The sequence below is a fragment of the Thunnus thynnus genome, chromosome 20 (assembly GCF_963924715.1).
Source record: "Thunnus thynnus chromosome 20, fThuThy2.1, whole genome shotgun sequence".
Taxonomy (NCBI): Eukaryota; Metazoa; Chordata; class Actinopteri; order Scombriformes; family Scombridae; genus Thunnus; species Thunnus thynnus.
Genome location: NC_089536.1, coordinates 12,588,075 through 12,610,740, shown reverse-complemented (window position 1 = coordinate 12,610,740; position 22,666 = coordinate 12,588,075). Strand labels below are relative to the sequence as shown.

The following is a 22,666-nucleotide window of genomic DNA, read 5'->3' as shown; positions in this document are numbered from 1 at the left end:
TGCAGGCAGCTGTTGCATAGTATGCCCAGAAGTCTGCACAATGGCTTGCTGGGAGGGAACAACAGTCAGGGAAGAGACAATGTGATAGGTTCTAATTGCTTCAAAATGTCCTGAAGAAGGCCCCCTATTATCTATTTAAATCAGCTAATAATGGGAGGCTAGGAGGAGGAGGACTAGGAGGTGGAGGAGGAAGAGAGGGGGGGCGACCTAGGCAGAGAGAGAAAGCTATCCTCTGCGCTGCTGTCGCCTCATTATTTTCCGTCTTGACGGACGCCCGCGCTCAACCCCTGGATGAATGGCCCTGTGCTGAATAAGTTATCGCCAGACACACAAAGGGAAGAGTGCGCTACACAAACAACACAGCAGTACTGCAAAGCATGAATCTCCTTTTCCTCTCCCTCTCAGTCTTTTCTCCCATCCCCAACCCACCCCACCCCCCACCCTTCCCCCTGCTCCCTGTAGACGAAAGGCAGGCCCTGCCACAGACTGAGATCTCACCTGTAATTTCTACAGAAGCTCACAGTAGGTGGGGGAAAAATGTAACAGATATAATAAAATTAAAGGGAGGGAGGATACAGGCATCTATGTTTGCTGAAAAGATATATACTTCCATTCCTCCATTTTGTTTCATCTGTCCTTTTTATTTGTGCAGTTCCTCAGTGAAGACAGGGACCTCCTTTGGACAGCATCTGAAGATGTTGATGTGAAGATGAAGAGTGGATGTTTTTTTGTTCTTCTTAAGACAAGGCCCACAGCATGATCAGTGAAAATGGTTTGGTTTCATCTGATGTTTATTTTGTTTACTTTACTGTGGTTTGGACTGCTGGGGCATGGCATATCAAATCAAGATCACCTCTATACAATGCTCCCATGAGGGGGTGTGTAAGGGTTCCCTATGGCTGCTAAACAGCAGCTAGGGAATAATGGCAACAGGAAACCGTCCATTCCCAAACTGTCATAGCTACTGTTAGCTCTATGGCCGCCAACACCTCTCCCTTACTGTCACTCAAAAGTAGCGGTAGAACTTTTGGACAGGAGAGCCTCTTTCCCCTCTGACGGGGAAATCAGAGGGTGCCGTGGCCCGACAGGCGCTCGACGGCAGATCAAACAGGGCGGGTACCCTTGGAGTGACACCTGGAGCCACTTCAAGGGATGAGAGCGCCACTGATCTCCAGTCATCTCGTCAGAACGACAGTCTGTCAGGGTTAAAGGAGGGGGAAAAAAAGAGTTCTATCAACTAGGATGGTATGAGTGAGGTCGAACGAAGTATCACCTCAATGTTGTGGTTGGCTGACCCTTGAGCATTTGGAGAAGTGATGGTGTTAAGACTGCTTTTTGTTGGAATGCTCCAAGATCAGCATTGATGTTCAGTTCAAGGAAAGACTAAATGATAGCTAATAGTGCTGGTATAGCAGTTTTACTCCAAATATGAGTGAGATAGTTATTGCGTGTTGTGCTTTGATTGCTTTATCATCTTTAAATGAATTAGAAAGCATTTACTATTTACCATCTATAAATCTAGCTGTCTGTCTTGAACACTGACATTCTTTTACATGATTTTGTTTTTAGAAAATCTTAAGAATTTCTTCACCACTATATGTCCTGACCTATAAAAATCAGAAGCCTGCTATGGTCTGGATAATAGAGAGAGGGAGATATGTAGGAAGAAAAAGGGGGCTTTGGCAGCCAGTTAAGCGAGTCAATCCTCAACAGACAAATGCATCCCTTATATAAAACAACAACACGTCTTTGCCCTTGTCAACAACCCCTTCCTCTACAGCCCAGGCTTGTGTGTGTGTGTATCTTTTCCTTTCTGCAAAAAACGTCCCATCAGCACTCTCTAATGGGCGAGGTGGAGGAAGAGAGAAAAAGACAGAGATAAAGCAGGAGGGAGAGCAAGAGAAAGAGAGAGAGACAGAGAAATAGAGAGAGAGAGAGAGAGAGAGAGAGAGAGAGAGGGAGGGAGAGAGAGAGAGAGGTGGCAGTGGTGCTTGTTTGGCTCAGGAGCAGTGAGTAATGAGGCTGAGGCGCACCCTGTCATTCTCCCAGCATCAGCCTGTAGCCACAGACACACGCACACACGCACAGACACACAAGAACATTAAAGTATCTACTATCTCCAAACATGGGAAAAAAGTGCAGATTTTCAAGACACTTATCTGACATTCAAAACCCGAAAAGAAAAATAGCTTGATAAAAATAAATTAGTAGATTAATGCCAAAAGTAATATATCATTATCTTCTCTTATAAAACGGCCCCATTAACATAAGACAACTCATTGTTAGATACATTCATAGGAGATGCATCTTCAAACTCCAATACTCAACATGGTGTAAAATCTCTGGTGTAAGATCTGTCTATCTCTGGATGATTCCGAATGATGAAGATGTGATATAATTTCTGTAGAGCATGAGTTGTAAGATAGTGAGATAGATAGATAGTAAGAGCCCTGAAATACGCCATCATGTCCATATCCACAGATGAAGCCAACAGCAGATGTGCATGCTGTACATGCAGTACACCACTGGGTGTCTGCCTATGCGGTCAGTACACTTGTTGAGGCATATTGTTTGCATGGTCAGGAATTTGAGCGGTTGTCTGCACAGATGTCCACGTGGGCATGAAATTTACATCACATGGACCCTTGGAGCTATATGGATGCAGAGAGTATAAATCTGCCTCCAGAAACCTGTTTGCTTTCCTTACTAAAGTAAATGAGCCACAAAGGCCAGCAAGATCTTCCAGTACTACTTGCCTGTCAGCCAACAGTAAGAACTACCACCATTAACACCAAATACCTTCCCACAGTAGGCTGACATGCTATCCGTAATCCACTGAAAATACAAATAAAGTGTGCATGCATGCACACAACAGCTGCGCTCATCTTGATATGTACAAAGTTTAGCTAGGGGTGGCGGTGGGGGGAAGATACGATTCATGCTTTGGCACTTTGCTCCTTTGCCAGAATAAAAACAGACTGGACATAAAAAGCACAGAATGCTTCCCTGGAGGGGGCAGAAAAGGCTAGGGATACGACTGACCCAAAGGGATGCAGCAATATGGGGGCGGGGAGTGGGGTGGTAATGATGCCAGGCTGAACAAATTGCAAAGCAAAGGGAATGTGTTAAATGTAGTACATGGAATTATCGTGGCAGCAACATGGAGAGGAGATCAGAGAGAGTGGGATCCACTGGGAGTGATCTGCCACTCTCGGGACAGAAAACACAAAGCTCAGCTATGGCTACTGTGATGAGTTCAGCTGTAATACAAAGTAAAATAGAATATAAAATAGGGCAAACATGTCTTACACAATGTCATAGTATACTCTCACAGTCTGGTGGAATGCAGAAAACGAGGAAATATATGTAGGATTGTGAATGTATGTTGCATGCGATGGTGTATATAGGTAGAACATAGTGCCAGCGAGCCTGCCACTGTGCTTCTGTTCCAGCAGGCTGACACTCCTGACCCCTCTACCCCCCATCCCCCACACTGTAATGAATTTTCTCCTCTGCTCTTCTCACCCTAAAAATAGGGCAACACAAATAAATAAGTGAAAAAAAAAACATTGAAAGAAAGGGAGGGGGAAAGAAAAACATCTGAACTGTTATCTGTCCCATCTTTCAGCTTCAATTAAAAAAAATCAAATCTTTTTGTTCAACTTCATAACAAGACTTCAAGAGGGACCCGAGACTCCGATCCCACCACGGCTCACTGGTAGAGTTGAATTCCATTAATTATGTGACCTACATATCCCAGTAGTTAATATTCCAGACATACGGATAGAGAGAGTGAGTATATATTCTCCAATAATACAGGAGAGAGGCAAAACTTGTAGATCTTAGAGAATCAGAAGTTCGCTTCTCCAGATGCTTTTCTGGGTCCATGCACTTCGGTCTCTTGGCTCTTGACATTGTTTGCATGATGGTTTATTGGGCCAAGCAAAAAAGTAAAAAAAAAAACTCCCAGTTTTCTATGAATAAGGTACGCAGCAAACTGGATTTTCCCATAGGCAAGGACGAGTTGTACATATTCTTGTTTTGCCAACTAGTCATAAAAATAGCTTAAATGTTATTTTCAGTAATATAAAATAAATCAGTAGGTTGTTCTTAGCTATCTGGAATAAATTTGCACTGAACCTGCCACATGTAAGTACTGTGTAAAATCAGAGAAATTAACTTGGCCACACATTAACACAGTTTGTCAAGACATGTCTGAAAAAAGGAAGTTGGTGTCTTGCTAACAGTACGTCTGCATCAGCTTGTGAGCTACTGCATCATCCTCACCCCGGCTCATGGGCTAATCTCTTAATCAGTGTCCAGAGTGTGCATGAGTCCTCTTCTGAAGGCTGAGGCTCTGTCCATCTTGCCTGCCCGTCGCTACTGCCAGTCCCAGCCATGAATATGGAGCTGTTCTGTGGCTGGGAGCTTGCTTATGTTTTCTGTCTGATATCTAGGCCCCATTCCCATTTCAAAGGGAGGTCCACCCGGGGCCTTGACTTTTTGATCTGCCTGGCGACTGAGTCGACCACCTGCATGTGGGATCAGCTGCCAGCGAGAGCAGACAACCCCTCTGCTTCAAAATATACATCAACCCCCCCGTCCTCCCTGCTTCATTGCCCTTCACTGTGCCCCCTCCTTCAATGAAGCTGCCAGTAGCCCCAGTAGTCCTAACTCGGTCTTGAGCAGCATCCCATTCCCAACAGGTCTGACTGTGGTGGGTGAGATGCTTGAGATGTTCAGTATAGCGGCAGGAAGGCTCACACTACAGTCATAGGGCCATTTTGTATTTAAGAAAAGCCATAGTGTCAGTCTGCCATGGAGACAACACAGGCGTTATCAAAAGGTATGCGGCTTCTCTAATCAGGGATTGTAAGCCACACTGTGAGCCGTAACCTTTCCAAATGCAACATCTCCCAAAGTATTGAAGACCAGTTAGTTTAGAGGAAAATGTTCTAAATAGAGTCTACATACATATATAAATCCTTTGACATCAGATAGTTCAGTTCCTTTTAAAATTTCGGAACCTGATCAAGTCTCAAGGAGAAAAGACTCAGGTATGCAATGTCACTGTGCAGATTCAATCCATGCTCAGGTTTGTGGGCTGAGGTGTCTTTTATTTCACAGAACTGCAAAAAGGGTTGAATGATCGAATGAAAGATATCCATGCCACTGGTCTTATTTTACAGTTTCTGTAAGTTCAACCCCAGACAAAATAAGTATTTTGTTCACTGTCAATGGAGCAGAAAGTGTTGCTTGATGGTATCAAAGATTAAAACCTGTAGCTCTCTTGTAGTAATACACCTGAATTAGAGATATTCTAAGACTGTTATCCTTGTCAGTCAGTCAACTCTACTTGGTGGAGTGGCCGGACTCAAAGGTCTGGACCCAGGCAACTGTTGTCCAGCACTACCCTCGCTTAAGTGATTAAGGTGCTGTTTATATTTTATATCATATTTCCCTAAAACACAAAATATTAATTTCCCCTATAATACATTTACACTAAAAATCTACTTCTTTGAATGAGGAATGCAACCAGTGAAAGATAGTAAAACACTTGCAAAGCAACAATGTTATCAAATATTTTCTTTGTGGTACAAAGGGTCTGGTGGTGGTGCTAAACCAGCTCTAAATATATGATAATAGATGATTTGATGATCATAGATATTAATATAATATTAGGTTTTCCTTTATGCCTCACTGGGATCACTGTGCCTGTCATGGTATAATTAAAACCCACAGGACTTCACATGATTGAATTAAAAATTAACTAAGAGTGGATGCCCTGGGTGCCCACCACTAGACCACTGACATCCACTAAGTAAATGAATAGACCTGACGTGAGACAGAGGCTACATTTGTGAGAGTAGTTATCAACCCACGACCCAGCCAATCAACAGCACCTATAAACAGTTTTTACACTAATTATCCTCTTTGGCAGTGATGAGTTTCACAGTGAGAAATTTGTAAAGATTAATTTTCAAACAAAGCAACAGCTATTTGAGATGTGTCTGTCTCTGAATGTTTCTTACAATAAGTGATATTCACAGAGTCTTTAAGTTAATTGGCTTTCTTGAACCCTGACAGCTAGCTTAATGAGTGTCTAATCGTTTCTCAGCTGGGGTGATATCCACCAGACCATACAGACGCTTAAAGAAGAGGTGTGAGTTTAAAATAAACTACACCAACAATGAAAAAGGCCACCATTTATCTCATATTACAACATATCCCTCGAAACACACACACACACACACAATAAATCTATTTGTCTGGGCATGGATCGAGGCCAACGTTGACTGTTCACAATCAACTTTAAGTTGCTGATGTATTAATGTGCTCACTACCCTAGTACAATGGCAAAAAAATGCAACATCTCTTTGTGTTATTCATGTAAGAATTGTTCAAAGCTCTTCGCTTGGACAATAATAAAATATATATGCTTTCATATTTAGCTAATTGCTGCATTCTCACCAAAAGGAACACCAAAAAATAATTAAACAAAAGATGGAATATTCAACAGCCTGTGCATGAATGAGTATCTGCATCCACCTCTGTTTTGTGTCACAAGTGCTGAGGTTATAATACATAGTAGGAAAGGTTTACTGCACTTGTTTGTGAAAGTCCTTTACATACTGCTGGTGGTAGACTTAAAGCAATACACTACTTCTATAGCTGTTTCAAACAAGTGAACAAGTGACAAAGCAACCAACCCCCAACCCTCACAACAATGTAAGGAGACAACAATTGCTCTGACATTGCACACAAATATACTATTAATCAAAAGGCAGAAAACCGGCGATGCAAATAATGAAATGAATGGGGAAATGAGGAAGAATTGCCTAAAAAGGGGGGTGTTGAGATATCATTGAACCATCCTGAACTTACTTTTTGCTCTCAGTTCTCTATCTCTGGTTATAAATGACTTTAGATTTGACGCTTCCAGCCCACAACCTTACAACAAAACCCACTTTCTTTTATTCAAACAGTGGAGAAACTGGAAGAAAAAAAAAAAAAGACTTTTTGTTAAGGAAAGGCAGGGGGTGTATGTTGTGCTGCTCCCATCAAGCAGAAAGGCGGGTGGTAGTCGAAGAGGCTCGCAGCCGGGCCCCACTTTGGAAAGCCCTCATAAATCCTGATTTGAGCAGGGGGCTAACCAGAGGAGGTAAGGCACGTCAAGAGGGGGCTGGAAATCGGGGGGGCGGGTGGCAGCTTGCCTCTTAAAATGCTACGTCTGATTAAGTCTTCCCATTAGGTGACAGCTGAACTTTAACATTAATATGATAATATTGAAATAAGTGTGTGTTATTTACTTCAGCACCAGAGGGGGTGGGGGGGCGGGGGGACGAGAGGGAAGGAGGAGGGAATGATGAATGATTTCTGGACAGCTTTGGGTGACATGCCAGGCGAGTTGACCCCCCCACAATCCTCCTCCTCTTCCCATAATCAAACTTGACAAAATGGAGACATATGCAGAAATATTGGTTACAGTCGGCGTCACAGCCCTCCTCAGGCCTTCCCTCTCTAGTAAGTGCCGGCCGCCCTGTGAGCCGCCCTCCAAATTGTCTACGGGCACTGAAGCATCTATTTCAATTGGCACTTCCTTCCTGGCCCCAGGATTTTACATTTAGTCGGTGTCATTTACATATTACTCTTAATCAAAATCCACAGTGGGCGACAGGGAGAAAAAAAAACAAGAAAGAGGAGCGAGAAACAAAACCATGGCGTCACGGTTCAGGGGTAGGCACACAGGCACTTTATAAAATGGAGATGTGACAAGATATTACGGTGTGTGTGTGTGTGTGTGTGTGTGTGTGTGTGTGTGTGTGTATCTGCGGGTATGTACTGCATGTGTGTATTAGGAGGCGGGTGCATAAGATAATGCAAGGAGTATTGAAATATTTGTGTTTGAATTTTGTGTTTGTGTGATTGGTGGCGGCTTCCTTGTGCATGAACTAGCAAGCGAGAGAAACAAAGACTACAAGTTGGACATGGGTTGTAAGTGCATTTTGTAAAAAACAAAGGCAAAGAGAAGAAAAGAATAGATACATGTGCAGTGTGTACTTGTTTTTTTCCAGTTTTTTTCAGCAGCATGCTATGCTGGGCTAGTCTACCCAGGCACTTAACACCAATACCATTGTATCCAATCCAAATGTTTTTAAAAAAAATAACAGGCCGTTTGTTAGTTTAGTCAGTTAGTTTAGATCTAAGTGTTGCATTAAAGGAGCATACAACTAATAATCAGAATTAAAACAATTCACCAAGAAAACATGACTCTCAAAAATTATATTACTATATCTTGCAGAACAAGATGTTGCATCTAATCACAATTGTATCTTGTCCAATACTTGTTTGATAATGTCATCCAAATAAAATTCTATTTAAGTGGACACAATCAGCTAGTCAAAGTTTATACAGAAGGATTTTTGAAGGTAAATAGTGACTACAGACTATTTTGTATTCATGCATCCATTAATTAATTCATCCATCTATTTATTTGTTTGTATTTATTCATCTCTGCAGTCTTTAAGACAGAGAGGAAAATTTGGATAATCTTGATCTTGAGCCGATGATAACATATCAGATGGTGATGACTTAGAGCACTCTCACAGCACAGGTATGGCATGATACATACAGAGAGGTGCAGAAACAGGGTCCCTACCTTCCTCTTACCTTCTCAGCATGCCGGTAAGGATGCGTGAACTCTTCCCCAGATTGGCATCTGTTTCCCTCAGCTGGAAGGACAGAAACATTGAAAGACACGTTAAAGTTTCCATTTTGATACAAGTTATTAAACAAAGTCTACAAAGAAATTATAAAATAACCATTATGTCCTCTATCAACTCCCCCTCTGACTACAAATTGCACTGGTATTAAAACCAATCAACATTGGACCACCTCACTATGCAATTAAAAGACAGGAAAGAAGGAAAAGTAATTTCTTGATGAACTCTTACTTGACTGAGAAAATTGGAAATGAACACGCTACATCTTATAACAGATGATAACTGATGGATAACAGGGGGACCTATTATACACTTTTTTTTTGAAGTCTTGCAAAATTAAAGACACATTTACAGTGGTACTGTATACTGGTGTAAGTTTATACTGTTGCACAGCCTTGTGCTACTGGCTTTAAGGCAAAGTGCCTTGTTCAAGGGCAGTTTGGACCCTCTCAAGTTTCACACTTTACTGAGCTGTTTTTTTAGATATACAGATAATCTCTATAACTTTAAATGAGTAGTCAAGCAACATTCCACTTAGAAGGACACGTCACTCTAATGGCCTTCTGCTCATGTTGCTGAAGAGCAAACAGTAGAACGGTGATGGAAAAAGAGTGAGAAGGACCCTTTACTTTTGACGTAGATGGCAAGTGCAGGGAGTCCTTGAAGCAACACTTATGGCTATTCATGCTAATTGCCTTGGATATTTTCCTTTTTCCTGCAACATCTTCTCTTTTCTCTCTGCCTTTTTTCCCCCTACAGGGGTTATCAGGTACGGGGACTTTCACAGGGGGGAGAAACTGGCAGAGATGTTGCCAACAAGGTGAGAGTGTGACTGTAAAAAAAAAAATAAAATAAAAAAATGCTGACACAGCACTGAGTGAGCTGCCACTAACATCTACCTGTAGTCGCATTTTCTGTGTGTGTGTGAGTGTGGGCATGAGTTTCAGTTGCAGTCATTCATCTACATCCTTCTCTGAGATAATAACTGCTTTTCCAATAAAGTCACTCTCACTCAGTATGTTTTCATCAGTGTATTATATTGTATTCTATTCTTTTTTTTTAATTGCTCAATTTCACATCTCTTTTTCCAACATTCCTCTTCTTTACAATGGTTCCAGCATCACTCTTTTTCCAGTTTAATCTGGCTCAATTTGCAGTCATCTCTCTGGCTTTCTCTTCCTAGCCCTCCTTCACTGCTACTTTCTTCTTCTTCTTCTTCTTCTTGCATCCTTCCTTCCTACCCTCTGACAGCCTGGGCTGGTGCAATGCAGGTTGCCAAAGCCAAGGATACATGTGGTACAGGGTAGGAGGTGGGGGACCTGGGGTTTGGGCCCTCTGGCAAAGACAACAAGTGCTGCAGTTGCCTGATGTCTACCTCTGACCACAGATCTGTCCCCTAGACACTTCACACTTTCTCCCAAAATACATCTCTCTCTGAATCATTCCTTCTTTCCATTCCTATCACTCACTCTCCACAGCCTCCCTACCAAGTCTCATGCTTTCCTCCTTAACTTGAAATGGAAACCAACTGACATTTTAGTGGAGTTGAGTGTCTATTTAAAAATAATATTCACTGGGGTTCCCTATATCAAGATAACAGGAGGTGGGTGGATTTATCTTTTGATTTTAATGTACAGCTCAAAGACAGAGAAATCTCCAAAGACAGCCTCATTTTTCAGGATTAAAATTCATTCATATTCTATAAGCACTGTATTATTATAAAATAAATCTCATTTGGGTATAAAATTCACCCACTGTCTGATTCATATAGCTTCGATCTATCAAGAGCCAAAAGAGGGCAATCAGGAAGTCAGGGAGTCATGAGAAATGTTCAGTCTTGAGGATGAAAAGTAAAAAATGAAAACATCATTCTTCTTGGGTATTTAAGTTTGTATTTAGTGATGGGGTGGGAAATTTAAATAATTAAATCGTCAAATTAATAGTGTTAAGTTATTGTAACAGTAGACACTGAAGTTATAGCTTGTTGTGGATAGTCTGCTTGGATAAGGAAAAGCACCCAGACTAAGTAGTAGACTAGCAGTGTTAAGGTGCCATTAAATTTCTTACAGTAATATATATATTGCTTACTTTGTGGAGCAGATTAATGGTCACAAAATGCAAACAAAATGGGCTACCGAGGGAAGATGTGCATCTGATCAATAGAGAAGAGAGTGGGCAAATTTAGTAATCAGAGCATGATTTAATCATTTAAGGGCAATAATTATTCATTTGCACATACAAATTGCTTGTTTGATTCCCTGAAATTAGTCAATCCTAACCTTAAATTAATAATTTTGTGGACATTAATTATTAATTCAAGGGTATAGATTACAAATTTTGGGAACAATTTTTTAAAACTTTCTTCCTTGCTACCTGAAGGCCTTTGTATGAGCTAGACAAGAGAATGGTAAAAAATCACTTTCTTCAATCCACTAAGGGGTTCAGAGTTGGGAGCACGCTGCTTTGACCCAGTGTTGTAACCTGCCATTGACTTCTATTTGTACCATAAAAGCAAAACAAAAGGCCACACCTCCTGCTGAGCATAGGGGTTTGTGTGTATTGGTGTGTGTTTGTATGTGTGCATATGTGTTGAAGCGATCGGTGTAACAAAACATGTGTATGTGTGTGTGTGTGACTTAGGGAGTGTGTGCTTAAAGGCGCCAATTGCTACGGTGTGTTTGTACATTCATGTTTTGGCATTTATGCTTAAACTATACCCCCTTCACCTTCCATCTCTTTGATGCAAAAGAGCTGTTAATCAACCCTCAACCCTGTGTCTTTATATCTTGGCTTCTTCTTTCTTTAGTTTTGCCCCGCAAACTGCCTTTAAAGCCCTCTGAGTGTGTGTGTGTGTGTGTGTGTGGTGGTGGTGGTGGTGGAGGGGGGGCTCAGCAAAGAAGACTCATGGGAAGAAGGGAGAGAGAGAGAGAGAGAAAGCAAAAGAAAGAGAGAGCAGGTACTCTCAGTAGACACTGTGGACCGTTTTGAAAGGAGATGTTTGATTTCCTTTGAAATCGCCTGTGCGAGGCCCACTGCCATGTTGTGATCTTTAAGCATTCTGTGTTGAGGGGGCCGTCAGTGCTGGGCCCCCTTCCTGTGTTTGGTCTTTTCTGTCTCTGCCTACCTGTCTGTTTGGCTGGCTGGATGTAAGGTGGTGCAGTGCTACTGACTGGGGATACTCTCTGAGGGAAAGTGAGAAGGAGGGTAGGTGTGGAAGGATGGCAGCTGGCAAAGTTAAACTCCATTAACGTGAGTGGAAGAAAATGGGGAAAAATATCGGAGAATGGCATACAGGTACCACGAATATGTAGCCATGAGCAAGCTGATTTCACTACATGTGACATGGTGAAATAAGATTAGTCTGCTTTTGAATTTTGATCAAACAGAACAAACACATTCAAATTCAGACTGTGAGGAGACATTGATGACCAAATTATCTCTACTGTAGTGCTATCAATAACTAGCACAAGTACCTTGCCAATACAATACTGCTGACAGAGACCTTTGTCTGCACAAGCGTAAAGCATGTCCAAGGCAGTGGGTATGTCATGTTTGTCTGTGTAAACCTACATTTGTGTGTTTATTTGGCAAACCATGCAGAAAGTGGTGACTGTTGCTAACCATTTCTAACACCTTTATGGTCTTGCAAACGTGTGTTAGAATGGATACATAAGCAGTGGCATGTGTGTACTCACCCTTTCTCTGGCTCTCTGTATCTTCTCACGGTCACTGTGCAGGTTGGAAAGAATCTCTTGTCCCACTTGTTCTGTAAAAGAAGCAGATGCAGTGTGAGGAGAAGGTATGTCCAACATTCACAAAATAAGGAGGTCAAAGTCAAAAAAGAATGGAAAATGACTTCACTTATACAACTGCAAACATTTACGTCATACTCATACCGTATTGTCTAACTGTACAGTATGAATCCCTTTATTTTCTGTCTTTCTGCCCCCTTCAACTATGTCTCATCTTGACCAAAGTGGAAATTATGAGATATTTTTTCACCTGCCTTCACTGCAATATTTTTACACTAACTGTACAGTGTACAGAGACATCAGTCTAGAGGGAGCATCAGGCGGGCAGATAGCAGAATACTGTAGCTATGGGAAGTGTTTTTTAAACCTTCTTAAAATGCTGAAGTAAACAGACATGAAGTTCTAGGTAACAATACCCCAGCATCCAGCCTGCCAGTGGGGTCCACTCAGCCAATGCAATATTCATTATGCGATTTCCTTTTTAAATGCCTCTCGTCAGTTGTAGATGTAAACACATTAACGCACAGTTATAAAACATCCCCGACAAGGCACCTGACAAGCTTGTCAGTGGTCACTGTCATTTTCCTGTCCCTTGGGTTGGGGATGAGAAAAGAAAGCAAAAAAAAAAAAAAAGATAAACCAAATAAGCCCCCCCCCCCTCAACCAAAAACCCACTGCTGCCATCAATGTACCCATACTGCTACGGCATTAGCGTTTAAAAATGAGGGAGGCAGAGGATGAATCTGGAAAAAAAAGGAAAAGAAGTGAAGAATCTTTGCATGGATCAAAGACAGGCTTTCAAGCGCACCAAACAAATCTGGAATAAACAACGCAGTTGCTGACTGTATTACACTACACAGGTGCCGCACACCAAAGGACCCACGTGCTGAGAGCCTGTTTGGGGGGTGCAGTGCAAAAATGGGCTACATCTGGCAGCTAAACAAGAGAGGAGAGAGAGAAATAGAGAGAATGATAGAGAGTGAGAGACAGAGAAAGGGGCTCAGGGAGAAGTAGGAAAAAAGAGAAAGCACTGTCAAATGAACGACATTCGTCTTCCATTCATCCCATCCCTTTTACCCCCCTACACTGTAACTGACTCAAATGTGTCTCTTCCTGCCTTCATTAATTTCTAATCTGGGACGAGACAGATTGAAGGATACCCAGATTAAACAGTGCAGTCAGACAGTCACATGTGACAAATAGGGCAGATTAAAAGACTGAGTGCAGGTATTAATAACCATAAAAATACAGGCCCTCCCCCGTCCCCATTGGAGAAGAACAAGGGATAAACAGGAAGGGAGCTGTAGCGGAAATCTTCTGTTAAAGAGACAAATAAGCACATCTATCCATCTCTGTCAGGGTTTGTGGCTTTTTTCCTAAATAAATGAGTGTGACAAGCATTGCAGCAGCAGAGTTTTTTTTTTTGATGGTAAGTGCATTATTGGAAAAGTTTGCAATGTGTAAAAAGATGGATGAGGCAGGAGGAGAAAAAGGCCTCCAAAGATATCTTAACTCAAGTACTAAACAATCATTAGAAACATTCTGTTGAGGTATGTTTTGCAAGACAATCATGGTTCCCAATAGACAATGTTTACTGGAGGTAACAAACATGAATTAAAACAAAAGAAAAGGAAAAGAAGGTATGACTAGTCTTGGAAATAAGCTACCTTTCAGTGACAAGAATGGAAGAGCAGTGGCTTTCTGTCTATTGTGATGTGCTTTAGAGAGCGCAGTGCTGGTGAATGACATGAACCAGGGTTTCAATAGTCCTCTATCAAGTACAAAGCTTCACAACTGCATGTTGTCTATAGTGAGGGACTGTATTGATGCATGCAAATGGTTGCCCTTGACAAATGTAGCAGCTGCTGAGGAAAAATGTACATTTCTTTATACTTGCAGTAAGTTTTTTGTTAAAACCACATACATTTATTTTAGCCTTCCTAGAAGAGAGCTACAGCACAGTCCATAACCTTGATTAAGAGGGAGACCTTTCAACACTCTTTAGAGAGAAAGACACATTGACAAGAGCAAAAATAACAGTGCAGAGTCATAATACAAGATGGTAAGAAGATTTCAGCTATTAAATGAATCATTATGTTATAACAAGAAAAATTAATTGTGTGACATTGAAGAAATTTTCAATGGATATCCATGACTAGAGCAGTATAAAATCAATTGCAGTCAACTGAATAGTCTCTTGAGTTTGACGGACTTAAATGTTTCATCACAGTTTGTACATTTTCGTTGGCTCTGTGGTCATTAAGGTCTCTCCCCAAGTCATCTCTCTCTGGGTATCCCCCACCACACTGAGCCATTAGAGGTGTACACAACACCTCCCGAGGGAACGTATGGTGTTTATTGTCTTTATCATGCATCTTCCCTTGCATTAGTCATTTTCTGGCATGTATCTACATTTCAATTCATCTTATTTAAGCCCTGCTGTCCAGTGGTCTGTGTAAAACGTCATTAGTTACTGGGAAAAAGAACTTGTTGGGTGATAAATGGTGCAAAAATATTGAGTTAAAAGCAAAAAAAAAATCTAATGTACAGGAGTAATGAAAGGTTCAAATAACAAACCACTCCCATATTGGGACAAGTATTTAATCAGCATCAGCGTTGATGGAGACAAGGCTTCCACCCCAACATTGTTAGCAGCATAGGATTCTGACTTTTTCAGTGTAAACATATTACAAATTAAAGTGAATACAGAATCTTTGACAGCTAAAAAAAAATCAAAATGAGTATACAGTTTATGTCCAAGACAAACATGTGGGGTATTAAAAATAGGGGCAATCTTTTAAAATGAAAAATTTACAGTTGATAAAAACAATACACGAGAGGAGAAATAATTTACTCCTAATGCCCCTGACTTGTTGCTCGTTAGTGAGTAAAATATTCCCCTCCAGTTTAAACAGCTATTAACAATTTAAATAACTCTGGCACAGAGGCCTTGCTCTGACTCACTTGTTAAAGATCCCCATCCCCAAAGGTCCATTTAACAAGCCCATTATTCCATTACATTACCCTCACACCAGCACTAGAGAGCCTTAATTCAACTCATTCCTCTAATGTAACTGTGGAAAAGAATTAGCGTAGAAAAGTTGAAGGCACAAATTAGATTGAGGGGAAAATTGTGTGTGGATCAGGAATTCTTTCCTGTAAATCCATGGACACACTATTGAAAGAGCACACTCCTTTTCTATTTTACCTCAGCTCAACACTTCATTGTTTAGTTAATAATGATAAGATGGCTGGAAAATATATTAAGAGGACAATTAACTTTACTAGTGTATGTAGTAATGTAATCTGTAATGCTTGAACAAGCAATGTAAAACAGGCCAAACACAATTGGAGGAAACTAAGACTCATATGTGTTTGCATCGACTCCTGAATACTTCCAACAACAGAAGGGTTCACTTATTTTGCCTTATTCTCAGGTTCTCTAAAGAAAAGGCTCAACTACTTATTTATCGATGTGTCTAAAAAGTATATATCATAAACTGCCCAAGTATGCTCAGCCTGGCTCAGGACAAAACAGCTCACAAAGTCAGTGCCACCCAAACCTCCATAGCCCTCAATTTTCCCCAGTACATGGACACATTTAATTGGACACATCATCTATTTTACAGGAGCTGTTTCAGAGCAGTTACACATTGTCTGAGGGCCCTGTCTCTCTTTCTGAGTTGCGTTTTTTTTTGCCTTGCTCCCTCTGTCCCCAGAGCTGAAAGGGTACAAGACCTGACAGTGGTGTGCTCTGAAGCTCAGCACAGCTCCTTTTCATTAAGCAGTTGAGACCACTTTTTGAAGGTTACCACACACACTTATATCTGGACACAAGCCACACACTCCAACAAACGGGGTATGGAAACCCATGGGAGGGTTGAGGGTAAGTAAGGAGGAGCCTGATAAATGTTAGACCATAAATTTTCTCTCTCTATCATTCTCTCTCTCACACACACACACACATACACACACACACACACACACACACACACACAGTGTAGCAGTAAACTTATATTCCTGCGTCCCCCAGGTGAATAAAGTTACCTGTCTTTGTACACTTCCAGAGAAGCTTTTTTTTTTTTTTTTAGGATTTCTCAAGTCTACAACTGCCTGGTGACACACTTTCATCACCTCCATCAAAGTTGTACCCACACTGGGATGTATTTGTAATGCTGAGCCCACAGGCCATGAGGCTAGCGCCTTCGCACTGAGCTATAGTTCAAAATAAAGAGGTGCCAACTGCTGGGTCACGAGGGGGGCATGTAGCATCTGGGGGTTCGGCAATGTTATGACAGCTTACTTATAATAACAACAAACTCTGTCACATGTTAATCAGGAACTGTTATATCACAATAAAGGATTTAATAAAGCGTCAATGACATTTCTAGTGTTTAATGAGAAGATGTACATTATCCCACTTTGCGTGTTTACCACTGATTCCTCTCCTACACCTTGTATTGGTAGTGTTGGGACAGGCATTGGCCAGTTCTTTCCACAGTCTGAGCACTTAAAATGGCCAAAACAAGGAATATTCTGGGCAAGATGGAGCAGCAGAGCCATCCCAGTCCATCCTGACTTAGCCCATGCATCGGCCCTTCCCTTTGCATGTGTATCAGTGGTGGTGGGCAGTCAGGGTGGATTTCTGGGGCCTTTCTTCACTCCGCCAGCCTCTGTTTTATTCATCACCTGCGCCCTGACCCCGCAGAGCTCCTGTTCTGACAAATCACTTCTGATTAAGACAGATCTCTGTTAGTCAGCCACTCAACTTGGCCTATTCATCATTCCACAGAAAATATCCCTCTCTCCTCCCCCGTCCCTCCTCCTCCCGGCTCGTTTGCCTGTCCGTCAGACCGAAGCAAAGCGCAAAAGAAATTTCCGCCGCTGTTTTAAATGGCTGATTATAGACAATTGGTGGATGGAGAGATGTAAGAGTGTCTTATGGGTGATAAGACGCAAGTTTAATGGGTATAAATGACCAGGCCTGTAGGAGACCAGCTGGTAATAGAACCATTTGTTTAAAGCTGAACCTGGGTGGAGTGAACTGAAAGCTGCATTTTCCCTCTATTTGAGCTCCCCCTCCTCTTTTCCTTTCACCTCAGTCTCAAAGTCAAATTCTCAGATCGCCAGATTTACATTTTTTTTTTTTTAACAACAAAGTCCCCTTCACCCTCATTCAATGAAAATTGATGAGGCTTGAAAAGGAATATCTTGTTTTACACTTATGAAATTACCCATACCTACATGTCCCTGTGGATACTGTATATTATACGGCTTTCCATGGTTTAGTAACAACGTAAACACAAATATTTACAATAACCAATACAGTCAAATATCCAAGAGCATTCAAATGCAAAGTCCCACCATAATAAACTACAGCGAACCCCTTACACTGTGCCAAGGAATCTCGACAGCCACAAAGCTATTGTGTTAAAATGTCTAACAAACCAGATTAAATTAACCTGAACGACAACCCTGCTGGTGGCAGAGGGCTGACAAGCAGGAGGGGTGAGTGGAGAACGAGGGCTCCTACAAGCAAATTGCCTGGACTTAATCAACCAGTCTTACTGAACCATCCAAATGAAAACTAATGGACTTGGGTGCTTGCTGTGATTGCCCCACATGCAACAATGTGTGGGCAGGAGCATTGCTTTCTGAGGTCTTCAATTAAAAAACAGGGAATTTCTACAGACGGCTGGTCAGCCTATACACCTATTCTAAGTGTATCCCGATTGGTCAATTGTGAAGCTCAAACAGAGCGGACTTATTAATTCCATTTCCAGTGCTAGGAAAATGATTTTTTATGTGTTGATTAAACTTGGTCAAATTCGTAAAAAATGTATGAAGTGTAGAATTAAAACTCATATCCGAATGAGCTAATTTGTGTATGCATTATTCATAGTGCTGACATTTGTGTCACACAATTGTACTGGCCACATTGCAACTAAAATGTTAAAAATAAATAGTATGTAAATAAAAAAATAAGAAACACTAGTGCATAAAAACTTTATTCAACCACAGTCAGCCTAAGTAATAAAAGTAGAGTTTAAGTGCTTTAGTCTGCAACATAAATAATTAGATTTTATTATCAATTGAGTAGCTGTATAAATGATGGTAACACAGCATGTGAGCATTGTAATAATATGATAACCATATTAAAGCTGAAGGTCAAATATATGTAAAAAAAACACACACACAAAAAACCCCAACAATAGATGGTAGCACAGGAGAAATTAAAAACGAGAGCATTCTGTTGGATTTGGAAGACAAACACGCTGAGCGAATTTGAGCTCTGCTGATACCAAGACTAGAGAGAGGCGTATGTAGGAGAAAACAACATGTCAGTTGGTCCTAATCAAACACAACATCTGATTTAAAAACCCCTGGTGGAACTGACTGAGGAGAAAAGTTTGCCAGTTTGTCGGAAATGGACTCAGGGAGAGATATACGGACGAGGATGGAAGAAGAAAGAGAAAACTTGACGTTCCTCTGGTTCGTTTTCAACAGTTTAGGAGCATTAATTATCACATTACTGTTGATTAAAGGCTTTTACGTCTCTAATCAGAAAGTTGACAGGCAGATCAAAGAGCGAAACACAAACTTCTTGCCTTTTAATTATCTGTACAACACCACACCTCGGGCAGCTCTTCCCTGCCTATCTCCTCAAACTCAGTGAAAGACTGCGAAAGGAGATCTAACACTCTACAACAGTTCATTATCCAATGAAATGGGAGATGAGGGAGAGAAAATACACACACACACACACACACACACACACACACACACACACACACACACACACACACACACACACAAAGCTTTAAGGCTTTATGATTAGTGAAGACCTGGGGGAGGCCTGCAGTCTTCTCTATTAACATGTCCCAAATTGGAACACCTTAATTATGTTTGTCAAAATCGGACTTGGCGTCAAGCTCATTTGCATGTTTTGACAAGGCCTGTTGGGAGCCTCCCACTATTTTTTCTTCAGAGTGTTAGGAGTATTTAGCACTTTTCAACACCTACTGATAATAGGTTCTTGTTGCTAAAATGAATGAAATAACTTATTAAATGTGCCTTGTTGGAATCAATTCCCCCCAACCCCACTGTTTGTGAATTAAAGTTAGAACTGATGCGAACACAATGAAACACACACACAGGAGCCTCTGGGATGTCTTGATCAAGGCTTGATCACCACTACTGTTTAAACTGATGAGGATGTGACGCCTTCTGCAGCCTGACTATACCTGCCCAGCTGTTCCCACGTCAAGTGGTTTGGACATGAAAAATCTGTTCTACTTTTATAAAAGATTTGGCGTCGCTTTGGAGTTTCTAAAAAGTCCTACATCTTCCTTAGCGCATTCAGCGCTACAACAGATTGCAACCTGACTCATGATCACATCCTATTTGAATATAAGAAAGCAATGGACCACTCCCTCCCTTCCCCCCATTAACAGCTCACAAAATGAATCCTCGTTACGTCAATAATATGTAAAACAAGCATGGTTCGAATACAAACAAACAGTCTGTGGGGACACAGGACTGTCAGCGGCAATTTAGCAATGGAGAAAAAGGAGGGCATGAAAGCAAGACATCAAACATTAGCCTGAATGGAAGGCGCAGGCCATTAGAAGTGGTTGCACTGATAGGATCTGACAGTTGGAAATACTTTAAGATTATTTTCCTTAAACTTTGAATTCATTAATACTCATGACTGAGGAAGGGTTCCCAAAACATAGTAAAAAAAAGAAGGAGAGCTGGGTTAAGTGTTACGGCTGGCTCTAGTGTGATGGGTTGCACCAGGAAGGCCAGTTCAGTATGTTTGAATGAAGCTGATTTTCTTGGTACCAATTAGTATTGTAACTAATTTGTTGGTGCTTACATCTGTTCCGCCTCGTCTCTTTTCAATAATATTTGATTTTGGAGCATAAACCCTAGTTGGCTAACACTATTCCTTTAAGATTCATGAGGTTAATGCAAACTAGTGACGTTCATGTAATGTTCATATTAATTATCAAAATGACTAGATTAATGTTAACTGGTTTGAGCCCTCTAAAGTCAATTTTATGAATGCTTAAATAGTCTTAATATTGAAAAATTATGTCAGAGCATCCATATATCAATCATTAGTGACTGGTACGGGCCAAAACAGGATCCTTCCAGTTTAATTTGACCTACCCAACTTCCCACTTTTAGCACATTTTTATCATTTTAAACAGACAACTGTAATTGAAATTTTGGTTGTATTATCCTTCATTATAATTACTCAATAAATGGTTTACATAATAAGTTACAGTGTACTGGGGAATTGTTTGCAACCTTTCTGATCACCTGACTGCTTATAGACATGTATTGTGGTTGCATTTCCAGATGTCAGGAAGATGGCCAAAACTAGAAATAAACAACTAAGATTGTAAAAACCATAATTTTTTTAACTTAAAAAATACGTCCTTTTTCAATTTTCATGTTCTCAGATGTATGGAAATTAAATAATCGTCTTTTATTTGTCATGTATCGGAGGACTGAAAATAAAAGGCTTCATTATTTCATGCCCATATTGGTGGCATGCATTAAACAATTCACTGCAAACCGCCATAGTTGCCCCCTTATGCGCAGATGATACATCAAATTCTCTTTAGCAAATCTAAGGTGCTCTGATTATTCGTTTGAGCAAGCAACAGTGGAGCCTGTTACTAGAACACTGCCTCATTGTGGCTGCTCTGACAGACAGCACAAACAGAAGTTTGTCTTTTACTTTGGGATAATACCATTGCACTTCCCTGCTCTGGTAAAAGGAAAATAATACTGCTATTATAGGGGGAATACGAGGCACAGAGGGGACTCACAAAAGAGAGACACATCATGCGCCTCATTTAACAATGACTGGGGCCACAGAGTTGAAGGCAGATTATTGTCAGCTGCCACTGTGAATACACACAACATGGCACGACATGTGAGGGCATGTCAAAGCTCTCGCATACAGTATACATTGTTTATTTGTGCTTACTTTACATTGTTCCTTTACAAGCAACAGTCATTTCCAAGAAAAACAGTTTTGAAGAATTTAATCCTTAAGGCATTCTCATTGAAAGACTCATCTTTGAAAGTTGAAGGAAATTCTGTCAAAGTAAAAGGCTTTACAATATATGAGTGAAGTACAATAGATATTATTTCAGTGATTACCAGTGAGAATAGTATTAGGACATTGCAAGAGCTAAAAAAAAGATATAACTACAAATCTCAACAGGCAAAATTCATTCTGACAAAACTAAAATTCAGCAACAATTTAGGCTACAGACAACTTCAAGTTGTATCTTTAATACTGATGATCTAAACAACACATAGGCCTGCATATTTCATTGCTTTATATCCAGAAGCTTGTACACAAAGAGAACTACAATATATCCAGGATCATCTGACCAGCAGACATACAGAGAAGAACACGTGCTGAATTTCTGAGATTCTGTGTTAACTGACATAAATGTGATATAATAGTGCGCATTACTGCTAGGGTGACAAGGTGTCTCCTGTTCTCCATCATTAACTAAAACAAGCCTAAGTGAATAAGCCAACACGCCTACCACCATCTTCCACACTAATAAAGCATATCTAAGTTTTAAGACATGGCAGAACTAATTTAATCTACCTTCTAAGGGGCCTTAGCGCCATCAAATTAATTATTCATAAAGGACATGATATTATAACTCAATTGTCAACTCAGTAGCTGGCCCTTTTTTTTCCAACCTCCCCCTGCCTGTCGCTCTCTTTTGTCTTAGACTCTCTTTCTTTTAAAGCGAGTCCTTCGCTTTTAATCTATAACTGAGCAATACACATTGTCACTGTAGCTGCTGAACAAAATTATTTGCTTTTTTTTTGTTGTTTTTTTGAAGTATGCCGATGAAGGTGACAATAGTGTAGCGGAGAGTTTCTACGAATGGCGCGGCTCCCTGTGGGTTTTATGGTATGCTGATGGGGCCAGCTTCACCGTAGAGAAAAAAGAAAGACACAAAGAGAGAGTCATCAAGTCTGTAATAACACAACCTTAGATACCTTTTATTTTCACCTCATGAATAATGTATGCCATCTGGCAGAGCTAATCTTGCCATAATGCTTAGACAGGTTGGCCACCAGGAGGTGGGACAAAATTTCTTTTACACACAGTGGTTCTTTTAGCCAGGTGTCATTTTCTCTTCA

At 40.8% G+C, this 22,666-nt stretch overlaps 1 protein-coding gene across 2 annotated transcripts in view; it reads right to left on the bottom strand.

Annotated features, from left to right (window-relative positions):
• The window catches only part of vti1a (vesicle transport through interaction with t-SNAREs 1A), a 122,977-nt gene that overhangs the window by 31,342 nt on the left and 68,969 nt on the right, over positions 1–22,666 (bottom strand). The window contains exons 6-7 of one of the 2 annotated variants that reach the window (XM_067575560.1): positions 12,419–12,489; positions 8,660–8,732 (exon numbers count right to left, since the gene is read on the bottom strand). In XM_067575560.1, the coding sequence (XP_067431661.1) occupies positions 8,667–8,732; positions 12,419–12,489 (137 nt within the window). In that variant the 3' untranslated portion in view covers positions 8,660–8,666. The remainder of the gene's footprint in view (positions 1–8,659; positions 8,733–12,418; positions 12,490–22,666) is intronic. The other variant, XM_067575558.1, reaches the window with a different exon arrangement.